Here is a 16,189-nt window from a genome sequence, read left to right as displayed (position 1 = left end):
TGGCGATAGTTGGACTGAAAATGGTTGGCAGTACAAGGTGGCGGGACAGTAGTTCGGTTGTTGTGTGCGCGTTGTCGAGTTGCGGATGTTGTGAGGCGCAGGTGCATTGAGAAGAGTATTGGATATTATGCATCGCAGCCACAAACTTAATCAAAACAGAAATATATATCTATCACTTTTTTTTTATAAAACTGTTCCAAAAGCTTATCTACTGCTTTTATGATTTCTTTGGCCCCTATTTTATAATAGACAGCATTATACCTCCTGAATTCTGTTATTCTTTTTAGTATGTACTAGAATTAGTAAGGTAGCTTTATCGATAACTAAGCTTTGAAACTTTTGTTTTGTAAAAAAAAGCGAAAGATAGATTGAAAATAAATGTATCTTAATGTACAAGACTCATGAAGTACGATGATACTGTGGTTTTTTCGAAGTCTGTGATCGTACAATTTTTTTTCGAAATATCTTCGAATGCATTGTGAGTGTGTCTGATGAGGGTGACTCGTATTAAAGACACTTTTGAATTGGGAATTTCGTGTAAATACCGTGTAAGTCTACAATTGTGAACAAACATAACCACAAAGCAGCAGCGAAAAAAACCGGCACAAAATTACAAGTGGAAACGATAACGAAGGTGGATTTGCAAGAAAACCCTCTTCTCAAGGGGCTGAAATTCCAACCGGAACCAAAAACATACACATATGGAATGAAGTCGCCGTACGTTCACCTTCTCAATCCGAAAAATATAAATTTTTTGACAATATCTAATTCGAAAAACAAAAAAAAAACACATTTTCCAGATTAGAATATGAACAACCACGACTGACTGAAGCGTGTTTCGGAAGCGTCAGACTTAAATGATTTCTTTCACAAAAAAAAAGAATTAACAAAAATGAAAACACCTAAAATAACAAATAAAACACGACACGACGAGGTATGGGATGAGATAATCGGCAAATTATAATGCTATTATATACAGAAACAATCACATCATCGGAGTGTGGTTGTCGCTCAATTGTATTTTACTATCCAATCGTTGTTTTATTTTGTTTGTTAAATAAGTAAAATTTTTCGATTTCATTTTTTACACAAACATTCTACAAAAGTGTTTGCTTTTTTTTCAACTGTGTGCTCTTACATAAACTAGCATAGCTTGTAGTAGCCTAAAATTCAGGTCTGGTAAATTACAACACTAACACTACTTGAATATTCTAAAACATTATAGGGTAGGTGGATCGTTGCGAGTCGAGCGAGAAAAAACTGGCCTGGCCTTTTTCCGGTGATTCTAAACTGACGATTTCGCTCAGTTTAATTGCAGTAAATGCCGCGTGCAATATTCCTGTTATAAAATTTAATTTAATTTTTTTGTATGTACAGTGAATTTTTGCATCAAACTTAAACTTTAACGCGAGCTTGAACTTGTAATGCGAGAAAAAATTTGAATTAAAAAAATATAGTAAAAAATTTATCACATGTGTTAGTATAAGGCACCACACGTATTAAGAGATTTCAATTCTTCAATTCAATTGTTCGGTTGTTTGAAAAACCAACAGTTTTTTTTGGGGCTAGTGTTGTTCCGAGATCAACACTCGTTTAGCCACCACCATGCCTGCATTTGGGCCTTCCGAGCCGCTTTGCGAAGTTTTTTCTCTCTCTTTCGCAACTTCCGGATTCGTTTAACGAAATGATTTACTTTGATCGGATTATCGTCGTAATAGTCCATAAGGGTTTCGCAGTACGCCCGGCCGATGTGTTCGTAGTCCTGTTCGGGTTTTTCGCGAAATGAAAGAAAGAAAAGCGAGCACAGAAGATTAATCAATAAAAGTCCACCTGATCTTCAGACGATCACTAACGCCATCTCCGTGCAAACAGTGGATTTAAGCCTTTTAACCTTTCAATAACTCTCTTATGCCACTTCTCTCGAAAAACATGATGTCGTATTAAACCAAATTTTGTTGCTTTCCCGGCATATTAAAATATACTAGGCATGCAAAACGACCCTTATTAAAAAAGGCTCAGTCCAAAATTTACGTCCAAAAACTAACCAAAAATTTTGTTGTCTTACCGCAGTGGAAAAATGCGTCCCGGCTCGGCCTCCCATGGTGCTGCCACCAAAGGAAGCCTCCAGTGTGTAGCTGTTCGTTACTCCCAGAACCCAAACCACGATCCGGCCCGTTCCTTCCTTGTTCTTCTGTACTTTAAATTTACAATTTTCAAAGGAAAACTGAAAAAAAAGAAAATTGAGTGGATCAAAGGGTCTAAAATATATTTGACTCACAGCTGCGCTTACCTTATCGGCCACGTTCTTGTGCAACATCAGCGGGAAGACCTGCTCGAGCAGCCGCCGGTCAGGGTGCCGCTTCAGGTTTTCGCAGCCATAGATGAACACATTGTGTTTGCGCGAGTGCGCATGCATATCGCAGTACATTGCTACGCCACAGTCCTCCATCAGTCTGTAGAAAAAACACACAAAAAAAAATTAGTTCGGATGTTTCCTCACCTTAACAATTTTCAACCATCCACCTTCTAATCATTGCCTTGGTGTTCCAGATGGACGGGTACGTTTCCCGGATTACGGTGCGGTACTGACGGTTGAGATCCCGTCCCGTTAGCGAACTGCGGGTGTTGCCCACGATGACGCCATCCGGATTGAGCATAGGCACTAGCTTAAAGATAAACTTGTGGCGTAGTTTTTTGGCCTGAAATAAGGACGATTAGATTGAATCGTTCACTAAACGATTGTCTCAGTATGTCTGTCATACCACATAAGAATCACCGGTAATAAAGTCCATAAGGCCCTTCATCATCCAAGACGACGGACTTTCTCCAGGGTGAACACGTGCGGTGATGACTACTGCTTTCTTTTTCTGTAGGAATAAGATAAAAAACAATTTCTGACAATAACGAAAAAACGAAAAAAAAGCATCTCTTAAATTGCGTCCCGTCACAGAAGAAATTTTTCGCTTCCAAAGGCACTATTTAAGGAAAAAAAAACCTCCGATCGGTCGATTTCATGCCACAAAAGGGACGATGTTTAGAAACCTTCTTCTACGTGTTGTAACTTGCGGTGAATAAGTGGAGCTACCAGAGCGTAGAGGCATAGCCAGCTAGATTGTGTCAGCGCAGGTCAACCGACGCCGTCATGAACCAAAAACGCCGGTTACCATGCATGAGCTCAGATTGTTTGGATGGCACGATTAGTTACCAACACCAACTCCAACACATCTCTGAGCCAACCCTTCCGTTGTCATTAGTTTTTCACCCAGGTGGAAACATTTTTTCACGAATTGTGTTCCAAAGTACGATGAGCGACCACACTTTTCCCAGTTAGCTAATCTCGGTTCAAGAATTCACAGGGTCGACTCATGGTAGGACCTTAAGTTCATATGAGGCGACTGACCGCTGATCTCACCCGTAATTGTGATGAAACTTTTCTTGGAAGCTGGGAGTCCATACTCGCTCTAATACGTTACAACGGAAGTAGTTAGGAACGAAGACCCCTGCACCTACGTCCAACATCCAGTGTAGCTTATCCTGGACTTCCGTCACGTCTGTTTTCATAGAACATGCTCGAGACTTCTTTCACGCTACGACTCGAATGATTTCTGCCAAAGACTTTATCATTCACCAACTCCGAGAATGTATCAAGGCGGTGAAATTTTCCTTCCAATGTCCACTACAGAGAAGGTGAAGCAAAACGGGTCGTCGATTTAACTGGTAACCTTATTTTGCCAGATTACCTGGTTTAACTAGGACTTGCCCGGATATTTGAAGTAAAAATTGAGAAATGTCCGTCCGTCCAATTTGGTTGAAAAAGCCTGGATTTTGCCTGTATAAACTTAATTTGTCAAAACCATCAAAAAACTAAAATTTAAATAAAACGATTTTTAGCAAGCCTAAAATACGATTTCAAATTTGCTTATAAATTTCGATAAAAAAAAAATTGATTCTTGACTTTTATTTATAAATTCTTGGATTTTGCGCAATTTTCTCTGAATATTGCTCGGATTTTGAAATCAAATTCCCGGATTTAACCAGGTTTTTTTCTATAAACTGGCCCGGATTTTTCTTGTTAGTTACTTTTAGGAAAAATTCAAGCTTATGATAACCAGATATTGAGTTAATTGCGCGTTCGAACCCTATATCCGCCGGTTCACCTATAGCTGTAATGATAACTGTTTGCGCTGAATTCCTCTTGTGATCAGTCCTAGCTTAGAAGCAGTGCCAAGCATGTTACTATCGCGAATACGCTCTGAAATCTCTAGTGTCTTCACTCCCCAATGGTCATAAACGGTAGTTGGCGATTATGGAATTATGTATATAGTTTGCAACCGGCTGGCCGGATACGCTGGGCAGGACAACGGACAACTGTCCTGCGAAACAGGTGTTCGCTACGAATCCGGTAGGAACAAGACGAGCGGGGGCGCAATGACCCAGCTAACATGAAATCGTAATAGAAATGGTAATCCAAATCGAATATTAAGTAAGACATTTTCAATAACCATCTTAAACAAGTTGGTATTGAGTGATTGTCTATCGTTCATTTACGACAAGCTTTGCCCAAAAATAGCTGAGTCGGATAGCAGTTTAGTCAATTCGTAAATATGTCTTCAAAAAGTTGGGAATATGCTAATTCGACATTTACGATTTGAGTGAACTGATTTACGATAAATGGGAGGTCCATCGATTGAATCTCTATCCGATCTCTTCCTTTCTTCCTATGACCGGTTCGTAAAAAAAATCTCACCTACAGAGCTATAGCGAGGATCATATCAACTGATGAGTTGGCATCGTGGTAAGATACCGGACTGCGAACTCAGAGAACTGGAGTTCAAATCTCGGTAGGCGAAATTTTTATTCGTTTTACTCAAATTACTTAAAATCGTTTATTTTACGTTTTGTGGGGCTTGTCATTGTAGATATATTGCCTCAACTTTTGTAACTATATGCTATTTTGGTAAGTGTAATACAATCTTTTCATCTGGTATAATTGTTTGAATAATTCAGTTGTTCCTGCGATATACCTCCTTAAATGTTTGCTGGGGAGCGAGGTGATTAGACCAAGTGGAGCGTGATCTGACGAACGTGGGGTGTCCGAGAAATTGGAGAACGGTTGCCATGGACCGAGTGAATTTTAGGAATTATGTTTGTCAAGTTATGTCGTGAGACGGAATACTGTGTAAATAAAATAAATAGTTTTCAACATTTTACATATGTAAATCAACCGGAATCCTCATCAGGATGAGCGACTGACGCTGTTGAAGGCGTTCTTCAAGTTTCAGGTTTAAAAGCGTCTATAAACGAGGCTTCCCCTTGGCATCTACTGGCTGAAATTTTCCGGGAAGCAAACTGTTCACCATAAAGTTAGCATTCACCCCGCAGGTATACCACCTCTGGATTCGCTTCTGCGTCCATGCTTCCGAAAATCAATCATTTTCACTGAGCCATGCTTGACTACATTCAGAGCCAAAAAATCAAAGCAGTCAAATTTTCCTTCTTCAACCAAATCATACAAACAATCATGCATGACAACGACGCTTCTGTATTTGAAACACTTTTGCGATACATGATGAGGTAAAAAAGGACGCAGACTATCAGCAACGAACGTCTCGATGCTGATTACCTTCCCCTAAGGACTTTCAACCTTTAGGATCATAACTGATATGTATCAGTTCTGAGCGATCTATGTAGGCTATCAGATGATTTTTTATTTTTCGTTTTGCCTAGAAGGACAAAATCATGACTAGGTAACCGCAATGAACTGTCCAGCATGTGCTACAGCTTTTTTGAACATGTAGTCCTGGTATTTATTCAGATTTTTCCTTTTGAAACATTAATGATCGTCTATCAATAACGAGCATTATCAACAATGATGCGAGGATAGACGTTCGGGAATGATTGAGGGAGCGACGTTCAAAATGTATCACCAAGTATGTCGATCACCGTCGATTAGCCACGTGACGAATAGCAACGGTAGCCTCCGGTGGGGCATGGTATATTTTGTTGTATCAAGTTAGTGCTGATTTTCGACATATATTCAATGGGTACTTTTACCACGTGCGTATCACAGCACTCGGAGGTAGCATCATTCTAGCTAGAAACCATTCCTGATTGCTTTTCTTGAGCGATTTTCCGACCACTGTCTGCGTCCTCTTCTCTGTAACATTACCTTCTGAGTCAGGTTGGACGACTTCTACTCAAGGCCGGGTTTAAGTAGAAACGCCTGCAGGGATATACCTATCACTGGCCAAAACTCTTTTGATCTTTTCGACAATCCTGTTACTGTTTTCCATAGGGGGAAGTGTTCTTAAATGTGCATACAGCCGAATGATAGCATTTGCTTAAAGATACAAAAAAGGTCGTCTTAAATCAAAAGGAACACATTCTATTTTAGTTACATCGTCAAACAGTAATCATATGATTCATCATTCGATAAAAATAACATTACATCATTTCTCAAACCCCTAAAAATACCACCAACAACCTGGGCTATGCTGTCACAAGACAATTCCGACGATTCAGCCAGCTGATTTACCAACCAATTTGACTGTCAAATGTCACATTCCTCACCTTGGGCTGAAATCGTTTCGGATCATCGGAAGACAATAAAATCGAATCAAGGAAGAATCTGCCTTTGCTGCTACTAGGTACTAGTTATCGTGGCTCGCTGATTGCAAATTCCCCAAATAGAGAGCACAGAAAAACGTGACACTTTTGCGTCACGTCACGTTTTCGTACCGGATGAGATTTATCTATCGCTTGTTGGCTTCGAACGAATCGAAACCCCTCGCCCCACCCGACCCGAGTAAACAAATCCGCGCTGCACTTCCTGTCGTTTCTTCCTAGACCGAGGAGGATTTGAAAATAGAAATTGTTTGACCGTTTCGGTAACAGCTGTTGTTGTTTTTCGCCGGCGACAAATATTGGCCCGCCTCTGAATTGCTAAACGTGATCGTTTGACGATGATGATGATGCTGAATCGACTGGAACCGCAAAAGTCCCACCCGAAATTTATTTTTCCACGACACGGGCGATGGCTGCTGAAAAGAGCTACAAATTGTAGCAGCTGGACGCGAGTTTATTAATTTTAATTAGCGCTCCTCTGTAATTACAGAGCTAATTTCGTCGCTTCTAGAGCAGATGAAAATATGATTTGGTTTTATGTTTACTAATTGGACGAAATGTGTCCTTTTAACGTGCCGAGCTAGTGCTAGTGGATACCAACCTTCTGATTGTCATCTTCGTGCGTCGACGGTGCCGTCACGGTGAGATAATAGACGTTGTTCCCGGCCAGGGAGCGGCACAACAGCCGCAGCTTGCAGAATTTGGACTTGACCGGATTGCGCTGGATGTTCATCAGATAGTCCTGCAGGTCCGAGTACGTATAAGGGTAGCTGTGGGCAAAGAACACCGTATCGCCATCGTACCGGAACTCAATGTTGAACGACAGGGTAAAGGTACTGTTGCCGACGTACTCCTCGTCATCGTCGTCGCCGAGCGTTGGCCGATGATGGTAGTTGCTGAAGTTGAACCTGTAGCGATGTAGGATTGTTCTTCACTCTCGTCGATCGAGCGGAGCCGATTAGCAGCACACTTACCCATTGTCATCGTTCCGGAAGTAGGCGATATTCTCGCCGCAGCGCTGCCACCCAATCTGTCGATACTCGGCATCCAGCGTCGAGTACATCAGCGGACGCATGCCCTCCTTGTACAGACTATCCGGTTTCGTCAGGTTGATGATGGAAAACCTGGGCAGAGGTGAATTACATTAGAAGAGCTGGTTGAATTGGTTTACAATTTAAAGACATTTTCGTGAATTGTGATCAATAGCCATAAAACCAATAATTTGAGACTCCTAACTCAAATCTACATTACCGATTAAGATTGAAAGCGCATAACTACTATGTGTATGTTCTATCCGTACCCTTCTGGACAATCGGCCGAAAAATGTCTGGTAGAATGGATCACTAGGCCGCCGAAGGATGTTCGGTTACCCCAGATCCAATTGAACCATTTATGTTTTGTTGTTTCTAGGGTTTAAAGTAGAACCCAAAGTTCACATTTGGCTGAGTAAAAGGTATTCGAGAGAATTGAAGACATGTTCAAAAGAGTGCCCCAAAAGAAAAAGTTATGTGCTTCAGGCTTAAATTGATTCTAGGCGAAGTACAAGGTCTCATGCCAAATTTGGGCCAGATCGGATCACGGGAAGGGGTCGCTCAACGAACCTTAAATTTGAATGGGATTTTGAGACATTTTGTTCGGGAGGAACATGAAAATTCAGTTTTTCATGAATAACTTTGGTCCCTTTCGGCCGATTTCTTTTGAAAACGGTTTTTCTTAAAGCCTAAACTATGAAAAATATTTCATCCGAAGACTGCATTTCGATTCGAGTTAAGATAAAAAAAAGTTATTAAGCTTCAAAAAATAGCTATCCTTTTTAAGGGTGATATTCATCACTATTAATGAGAGACACTGCTTCGAACATTTTGACGCAGTATTAACAGTGATGAATATCACCCTGAAAAAAGTAACCCATTTTTGAAGTCTAAAAAGAAGAGAAGAGAGCTTTAAGAAAAACCGTTTTCAAAAGAAATTGGTTTGAAATTTCCCATACAAATTTGGGGCAGTCTAATGTTCACGCTTGGACATATTTCCCAACTCTATACGAACTTTAAAAGACCATAACAAGTGATTTTAACATTAATGTACGTTTTAAGTGCCTTTCAAAAAACGGAAGTCCATGTGCTTTTCAATGAACCATTATTCAGCTTCCAAGTTCCATACGGCACCATTTTGAAACTTTTATGCACTTTGCTTACTGGTGAATTTTTTACGAACTTTGTGGTTTTTTGAGGTACTATAAAGAACTTCTACGTTAGTTGGGTCAAAAATATACATAAAAACTATCCACATTATTTCCATCCAAACTTTTTCAAAAGTATTTATAATTTTTGTCAGTATGGAAAATGTATTTCATAAAAATTGACATTAGTTTATTTTATTACTGTGGCCGGCAATTAGGTAAAGACAAAATGTTTATAAAGGTTCAATAAGAATAATTGAGGTCGACCAAAAAATTGAATGTTCGCAAAAGTTTAATTTAGTACCTTCAAGAATTTTTCAAATCCTATAAAATTGTAATATTAAAGCTGCGACCAAAGAAATGATGCTTTTATGTAAAATGTTTCAAATAGTACATCAATTGTTAAGTCGAAACTAGAAGCTCATGTTAAACAAAAATATTTGTATCATCATATTTTATCCACAGTTTTTCCATAAATTACAATCATATACAACAGACTAAATACCATATGCCTCAATCTTATGATTCCGATTCTTCCGACTCGTTGTCTTTATCTTCTCTGCGAGGGTAGGTACAGTATATGTAACAACATCGCCACTATCGGCTGGCATCGAGAGTGAATTCTTAAAACTGGAAGCAAATGAAGCAATTTATTCCTCTATGCCGACGTGGCTCATAATTTCCTCGGTTTGGAAGTACAGTAATGGTGTGTCCGTCGAGATCAACCAAAAAGTTTGCATCCGTTCCGATTTTGCTAACATTTTTTTTTAAAGAGCTGAGATATAGTACCGTTCATAATTGTATAGAAATTGGAAGCACGCGCACTGTCACTTCGACTTTGAACTTCCATAACTTTTTACTCTGATGTTGTTTTTTGATAAATTTTTATGCGTTAGATAGATCAACTATCACACTATTATATCACAAAATATGAGCATTCTAAAGTTTGTGTGGTCTGAGATACAGTAATTCTGTCGAAATCGGACTTTTTAGACTTTTAACATTTAAACTGCGGTATCTCAGAAACTATGCTACGCTTTCTATTGAAATTTTGCAGAGTGATTGTTGAAATATAAAGCTAGCATGTCTGAGGTTTTTGAAAAGTTCTATCGATAGAATGACAAGTTACGCGAGGTACAATATTTTAGGCATGCACCTAAAAATGCGATTTCTATAGAATTTTGGACGATTCATGAGAACAATATCATCTACAAATCAATCAAAAAATGTCTAGAAAAAGCAATAAAGAAAAAAAATTAAATAAATAAAATAAGATTTTCCTATGGAAACATTCGTCCAAAATTCTATAGAAATCGCATTTCTAGGTTCATGCCTGAAATATTGTACCTAGTGTAACTTTTGATTTCATCGATAGAACTTTTCAAAAACCTCAGACATGCTAGCTTTATATTTCAACAATACCAAATTTAAATATTGGAGGACTAGCTGTAAAAATGGCTATTTTTCATTGCCTTTTATCTTAGATTACCATAATCATGATTTTCGACTGGAAAAGGTACGCGACTGCCAGATTAAAGTCAGTTGCTTGGATTCACAATGAAAACCCCTTAAAAATTGGTGGCATCCAGTGGCATCATTACAACCGTAACCAAAGAAAACACTCAACTGCTGAGCACTAAAGTGTTCATTTCCCGGCCACTTTAGCGTTCCCGGGAATCGGAAAATCTGACGATCCTTTTTTCCGGGAATTCCCGGAATCCCGGGAAAATTGAAAATGAAGATTTCAACATGAAGATCTTAACCATTTTCTGCGTACGAATCCTTATCGATACGGTATTTTTAAATTTAAGGTAGAAGTATTGCAAATCATTTCGAACATCTTTAATGCCTCAAAAATTCAATACACAAATCCATGACCCAAAAACATAGTTTTTAACCGACAAACTGGTCTGATTCTAGCTGCAAAAAATTAGAATAATTGAGAAAGATTTTTCACTATTGATAGAAGATGATCAGCTAGACTTCAGGTTATTCATCAAATATAGTAAATTTTCAGTTAACCATTCATTTGTTTCACAATATGTCATTTCTTTGCTGATGATTTTGCTACTGTCAACAGTATCCGAAACAGAAGTTCTAAATGATGAGTGTGCAAAATAGAACATTCAGATTCTTTCCGTGGCGTTTCATTATTGGAATTATTTTTTTTTATAAATTCTTTGTCGTTTTATCCTTTTACACTAAGTTTTCAGTTGGAAAAACACTTTTCATCAAAATTCAATGTGTTAACCAGATTCAAGAAATAATAATATTTAAGACTAAACCACGAAGTTAGAACTATCATTTTCCTCGATCAACCTGATTCATTTTTCCGATCCAATTCCAATCTCGTAAATTTGTAGTAATTTAGCACTTTATATTGGCTTCGGGAATTCCCGGGATTTTTTAAGCGTTTCCCGGGAGTCGGGAAATCCCGGGTAGGACACTCTAGAGCACAGAACATTGTAGGATGAGTTTACAGCACACAAATGTTAAGCTTTTAGGTTAAAAAAAGGTCATACCAAATATATCACTTTAAAAGCTCAGAGGTTTTATTTGCATCGAAAAATATCCAGTACAACTATCGTAACGTAGAAAAATGAAGTAAAACCAATTTTTTTTCGTGAAAATATTTTATTTTGTTGGTAGTGAAAATCAGTTTTTTTTCGAAAACAAAACACACCAATCTAATTATGTTTTTAATTTCGAACTTGTAATTAATTGAAAGATCTCCATTGGCTCCGGATCGTCAACAGTGGAGGTCTTTTTAGGAGGCTTTATGCACTGGACAAACGGTGCCGGAACCTTAAGTTAAGTAAGTTGTAATAAATTTCACTTACTACTGAAGGGATTTTTTGCAACCCTCTTTAAAAGTTGATTTTAACTTTTTTCATTCACTTATGAGAAAAGTAATTGAAATTTTCTTTTTTATATCTAGAAAAAGGTAAATTTTACTTGTGCAATCTGTAACATAACGATAAAATTGAATGATAAATATGTCTCTACAATAAATTTATCTTACCTTAAAATGCTTTTGAATTAAAATCTTTGGTGTTTATTCTGCGACGTGACGTGACGTTGATTTGAACTGCATCGGCAATATAAACTTATTTTATTATTCTAGTTAGCTGTTTATATTATCGATGCATTTGAAATCAAGATTTTTCGCGCGTCGCCGATCACCTCGGCAATCGGCAACCCTTTTTGTTGTACTGGTGCCGACACTTGGAAAATGTTTGATAGATGTCTGGTCAACATGATTTGACGTCAGTGAAAGTCGCCGGCGCTGATATTGATAAAACTCCGGTTTGGGAATTCAGAGATAATTAAAAAACGTGGATGGTTTTATGACGCTATTAAAATTTTAAATTGAATGTCACTTTAGAATTATTTTATAAGGATTTAAATACGAATAACCTCTTGAAAATTATTCTCCCAATTCCCTATAAATGGATTTATATAAATATCCTTTCCTTTCTATCGATTTAGTTTTCTCTCAGTGTAAATCGCATCGCGTTTGTCGCGTGCACTGTGAAAGATCCTGAAAAATGTTCGCACGAAAATCATTTCTGGTTCATTCAAAAATCGCTCACACGCGTCACACATCAAGAGAAAACAATACAAAATATACCTAGCAACATACATGATTACATGCAGAAAAGTTGAAATTACTACGCTGAAATTAAGATTTCAAAATAATTGCCTTCATTTTCAAAAAATTCGGAAACTTTTTTGTAGCTAAGATACGAATCTGAGGTTGATGTAAACGGTGCCCAGTGTTAGTTCAGTTCATCACTGTTTAAATAATTATCCATATAATTTGTACTTTGGCTCTTAAAAATAATCGAAAGCCGATAGTGTCTGATATAATTCAAATTGATGTTTTCAAAACGAGCAATCCAAGGGTCCTGATCTTAAGGGTCCTGATTCAAATCTTCCAGCACACAGATTAAAAAAAATACAAAATACAAAAAAATGAAGGGGGGGAGGCATCTTTTTTGTTGGAGGTCTGCTGGTTGAGGGCTTACAACTCAGCTTTGATTTTGGAACTTGAAAGTATCGATAAGAACTTAAAAGTTGTCCACGATCGCTTAGATCACCCCTGGATGTAATTTTTCGGGGTTTCTTTTGTTGTTCTACATTTAATTATAAAACATATAGTTTTTGAGGATGGTCGAATAAAAGTAGACTGAAACGTAAACAATGGAACCCGGAAGAACTTAAATTTCAAGTTTAGTAGAATGCTATACAGCTTCAAATAAGGGCTAAGTAAGCTTTTGAGAGACCGTTTTATGGAACTTTTGGTTACTTGGGAAGTTGGCCAAAACCTCCAGGCCTCCGGCTCTCAGAGGACTGTAATTTTCCTTGCCATTTAAGTTCGGATAAACTAGTTTATCTTGTTCTTCGAATTTTCAAAAACATTTAAATTTAAAAGAATCATTTGATGTCTTGGAAATGATTTACCTACGAATTTCAGGAGTGATAAATTGATTTTTCTTTAAAGATACCAGATCATCTACTCGTGTTATGTTTCTAAGTATGAAGGAGCAATCTTAATCAAATTTTCATCTTCCATTCAAAAGATGGTGTAAAATTTTCACTCTAAATTTAACGAACAATTCAAGTTCGATCTGTTTGTTGGGAAATCAACCTCCCTTGGTATAAGCATCTGTTGATTGCAAATCTTCGCTAGCGCTGTCAAATTTCTGTCAGACTGAGCACCAATACCGCTAATAATAAATCCAGATTAATGGGCAACTGGATCAAGGAAGAATCACCTCGCTCACCCACCACAGTTTAAGCAAAATGTACAAGGCGAAAGCAACCGTCCGCCGCAGTCAGAGAATTAATAAACTGGAAACACGTGCGAAAACGAAAATAGATCCGACCGCTCTTAAAGTCAAAGTCACTCAACAAGTGGCCATTCCCCGATCCCCCGATTTGATGGTTGTTATTCATTCGTTCTTTTTTTGTGAATATGTGTAGAAAGTGATAGACGAGTACGAGGATGATGGTCATCGACCGCAACTCGGTACCGGCAGCCAGCTGTCATTTGGGAAACAAATATTTATGGTCCCCAAACGGTTTTGTCGGGTGGATTGAATTTTCCTTTAACCCCACTTTAAAACGAATCGGAAAACTTATCTCTCCTCGCCTTCTGTTAGGCCAAGCCGCCTTTTGAACAAGAAAAAAAACTGCAACAACCCGAAATGGTTCAAAGGGTTCCTCCGCATTTCGGACAAGTGTGAATCGAGTTTGTTGTTTTCCACTTTTTTTCCTGCTGTTGTGATTCTCGCTCATGTTTTTCCACACATTTCGAAAAGTTATGCTTCCGCACGGAAGATTTTTAAGGAATGGAAAAGAAAATTTCCCCCCAAGATGGGTGCGGGGCAATTGGTCGTAAAATACAGATCACACGAGTTTGTACCCTCCTCGCCCCGTGTGTAATCGGACAGGATTATTTTTAAAACGGGGCGCCTTTTTCCGTGTGCAGATTATGTTTTGGCAGTGCGAAATCTGCTCCAACCATATTTTACTAATGGTTGGTTCTCGGTCTTGGATCGGATCGGTTTGGTTTTTCAATTTGGCTAAAACACACACCGCAAGATTATCGACATATGAAGGTTTACATATTCATGCGTTCTTAGGTCAGTAACGCAATTTCTGGTATGTACTAAAAAAAGATTTCCAATCTGTTGGTCTATGTTTTCTTTACACTGAGTTTTTTATAAAACTAAGAGAAGTTTTAAATCCAACAATTTTTAGATTACAGTTTTAATTGTTATGTGCTTTGTTAAACACAAGAATGTACCTATCGATGCGGAGCCAAAGAGTTCCTACAAAAATGAGAAAAAATAAACAGGTACATCTTCTTCCGAACGCGAAAGAACAGCAACAAGAAACTATTCACATGCGAAAGAGAAAAAAATGATAAAATGATACTAGAATGATAACAACGAAAGATGCACCGGTTCCACTCTTCTTGACAAAAAAAAAACAGTAGCAAAAAAATAATCTGGTTTCACACGTTGATGTTAATCTTGGTTTTTTTTAACCCAAAAAAACCTTTATTCAGCCATTAAAATTTGGCACTGGATATTTGAGCACTAAACATGCCAATCGGCGACCATTTGGTGAGCGCATCATGAGCGAGACGAACGAAACCGATAAAGGAGGAAACATTAATATCGATGCAAATTTTGTCCCTACCACCGTCATTATGTGTGGTTAATCTCTATGCATGGTGCATTTTTTCCAAATTTCATTTTAGTGATTTTTTTCCATGCCCGACTTTTTTGTGGTTCCTATTCTTTATGTTAGGTTCTTCTCTGGTCTCACCCCAAATCATCTGATCTTTGGGAGGAAAAAATAAACCAACAAAAGGTTGAAAGCTGCAAAACTGATAAACAACCTCAATGCAACTGGTGTTTTTTTAAAGCAGAAGGAATTTCTTAAAACTGCAGATGGCTTTTTTTTTGTAAATAAAGTTTTTGCCTCTAAATACCGTTAGAAAAGTTAACCAAAAACCAGTAATTGATTTAAAAATTAACCTTGGAGTCAAAATTTTTTTTTATGAAAAAGAAGATTTTTGAGATAAGATTACTTATCTGAATTTCCTCGTTCAAAGAGTTTGTCAACGAATTATTCTTAAAAATTTTAAAACTTGCTTCAGATAGAATTGGAACATTATTGAATTCGAGCTATCTTATTTTACCAGGACTTCATCTGATTGATGTCTATGACAAGTGATTGCCCATGTATTTCTCAATAAATCCCGGTTTACAGTTCTTGTGGACTCGGACGCGAACGTGAACTCACCACAGTGAAATGTCAAATCGGTCAAATCTTCAAAATTAGCAACAGGCTTGTTCAATGACAGGTAGAAATTGGTATCGATCGGTAAATTACAAATCTTTCAACCAATGTTTTGATCGATACTTGTCGAACCGTTTTGTTCAAATGTCAATTCAAATTTCTTTAAAAAAATATATTCAAAACCTAATAATTATTGTTCTCCTTCAAAAAATATTCAGCTTTGAAAACGATTGATTTAATAAAATAATCCAAAAGTCCTTATCTATGAACACAATGAATTTAAATTTAAATTATGAATTATAAGTACTCTCGAAAAGTATTTATAGATTAAGGAGTAACGAGCTTTAGCGATTTGTTTCTTTTGAAAAACATATTGAAAGGACGTTATGAATAACTTCTAAAAAATCCTTTCAAATCCGTGCATCAGGAGCGCCACAATATGAGCAAAAGTTTGTTCAATTCTAAATAAAGAAATTTCTGTGTGTTTATCCTTAATAGGCTCATCCGTCTTAAGGCCTAGCTGAAATTTGGCATGGGTACTTATTAAAGTCTGCTTCATTTAATATTGGA

General features: G+C 37.6%; 2 protein-coding genes across 6 annotated transcripts in view; one reads left to right on the top strand and one right to left on the bottom strand.

Annotated features, from left to right (window-relative positions):
- The window catches only part of LOC129739591 (glutamine-dependent NAD(+) synthetase), a 123,362-nt gene that overhangs the window by 11,826 nt on the left and 95,347 nt on the right, over positions 1-16,189 (top strand). The gene's annotated exons all lie outside the window — the stretch shown is intronic.
- Positions 1-16,189, bottom strand: part of LOC129739589 (cytosolic carboxypeptidase 2) — an 89,408-nt gene that overhangs the window by 11,493 nt on the left and 61,726 nt on the right. For 3 of the 4 annotated variants that reach the window (XM_055731065.1, XM_055731063.1, XM_055731066.1), the window contains 7 exons: positions 7,599-7,748; positions 7,226-7,532; positions 2,763-2,867; positions 2,524-2,699; positions 2,291-2,453; positions 2,066-2,224; positions 1,694-1,762 (listed from right to left, as the gene is read on the bottom strand). In XM_055731065.1, the coding sequence (XP_055587040.1) occupies positions 1,694-1,762; positions 2,066-2,224; positions 2,291-2,453; positions 2,524-2,699; positions 2,763-2,867; positions 7,226-7,532; positions 7,599-7,748 (1,129 nt within the window). The remainder of the gene's footprint in view (positions 1-1,693; positions 1,763-2,065; positions 2,225-2,290; positions 2,454-2,523; positions 2,700-2,762; positions 2,868-7,225; positions 7,533-7,598; positions 7,749-16,189) is intronic. The other variant, XM_055731064.1, reaches the window with a different exon arrangement.

The sequence above is a fragment of the Uranotaenia lowii genome, chromosome 1, assembly GCF_029784155.1.
Source record: "Uranotaenia lowii strain MFRU-FL chromosome 1, ASM2978415v1, whole genome shotgun sequence".
Classification (NCBI taxonomy): Eukaryota; Metazoa; Arthropoda; class Insecta; order Diptera; family Culicidae; genus Uranotaenia; species Uranotaenia lowii.
The sequence above is the reverse complement of the archived record's forward strand: the minus strand, read 5'-3'. Positions and strand labels throughout refer to the sequence as shown.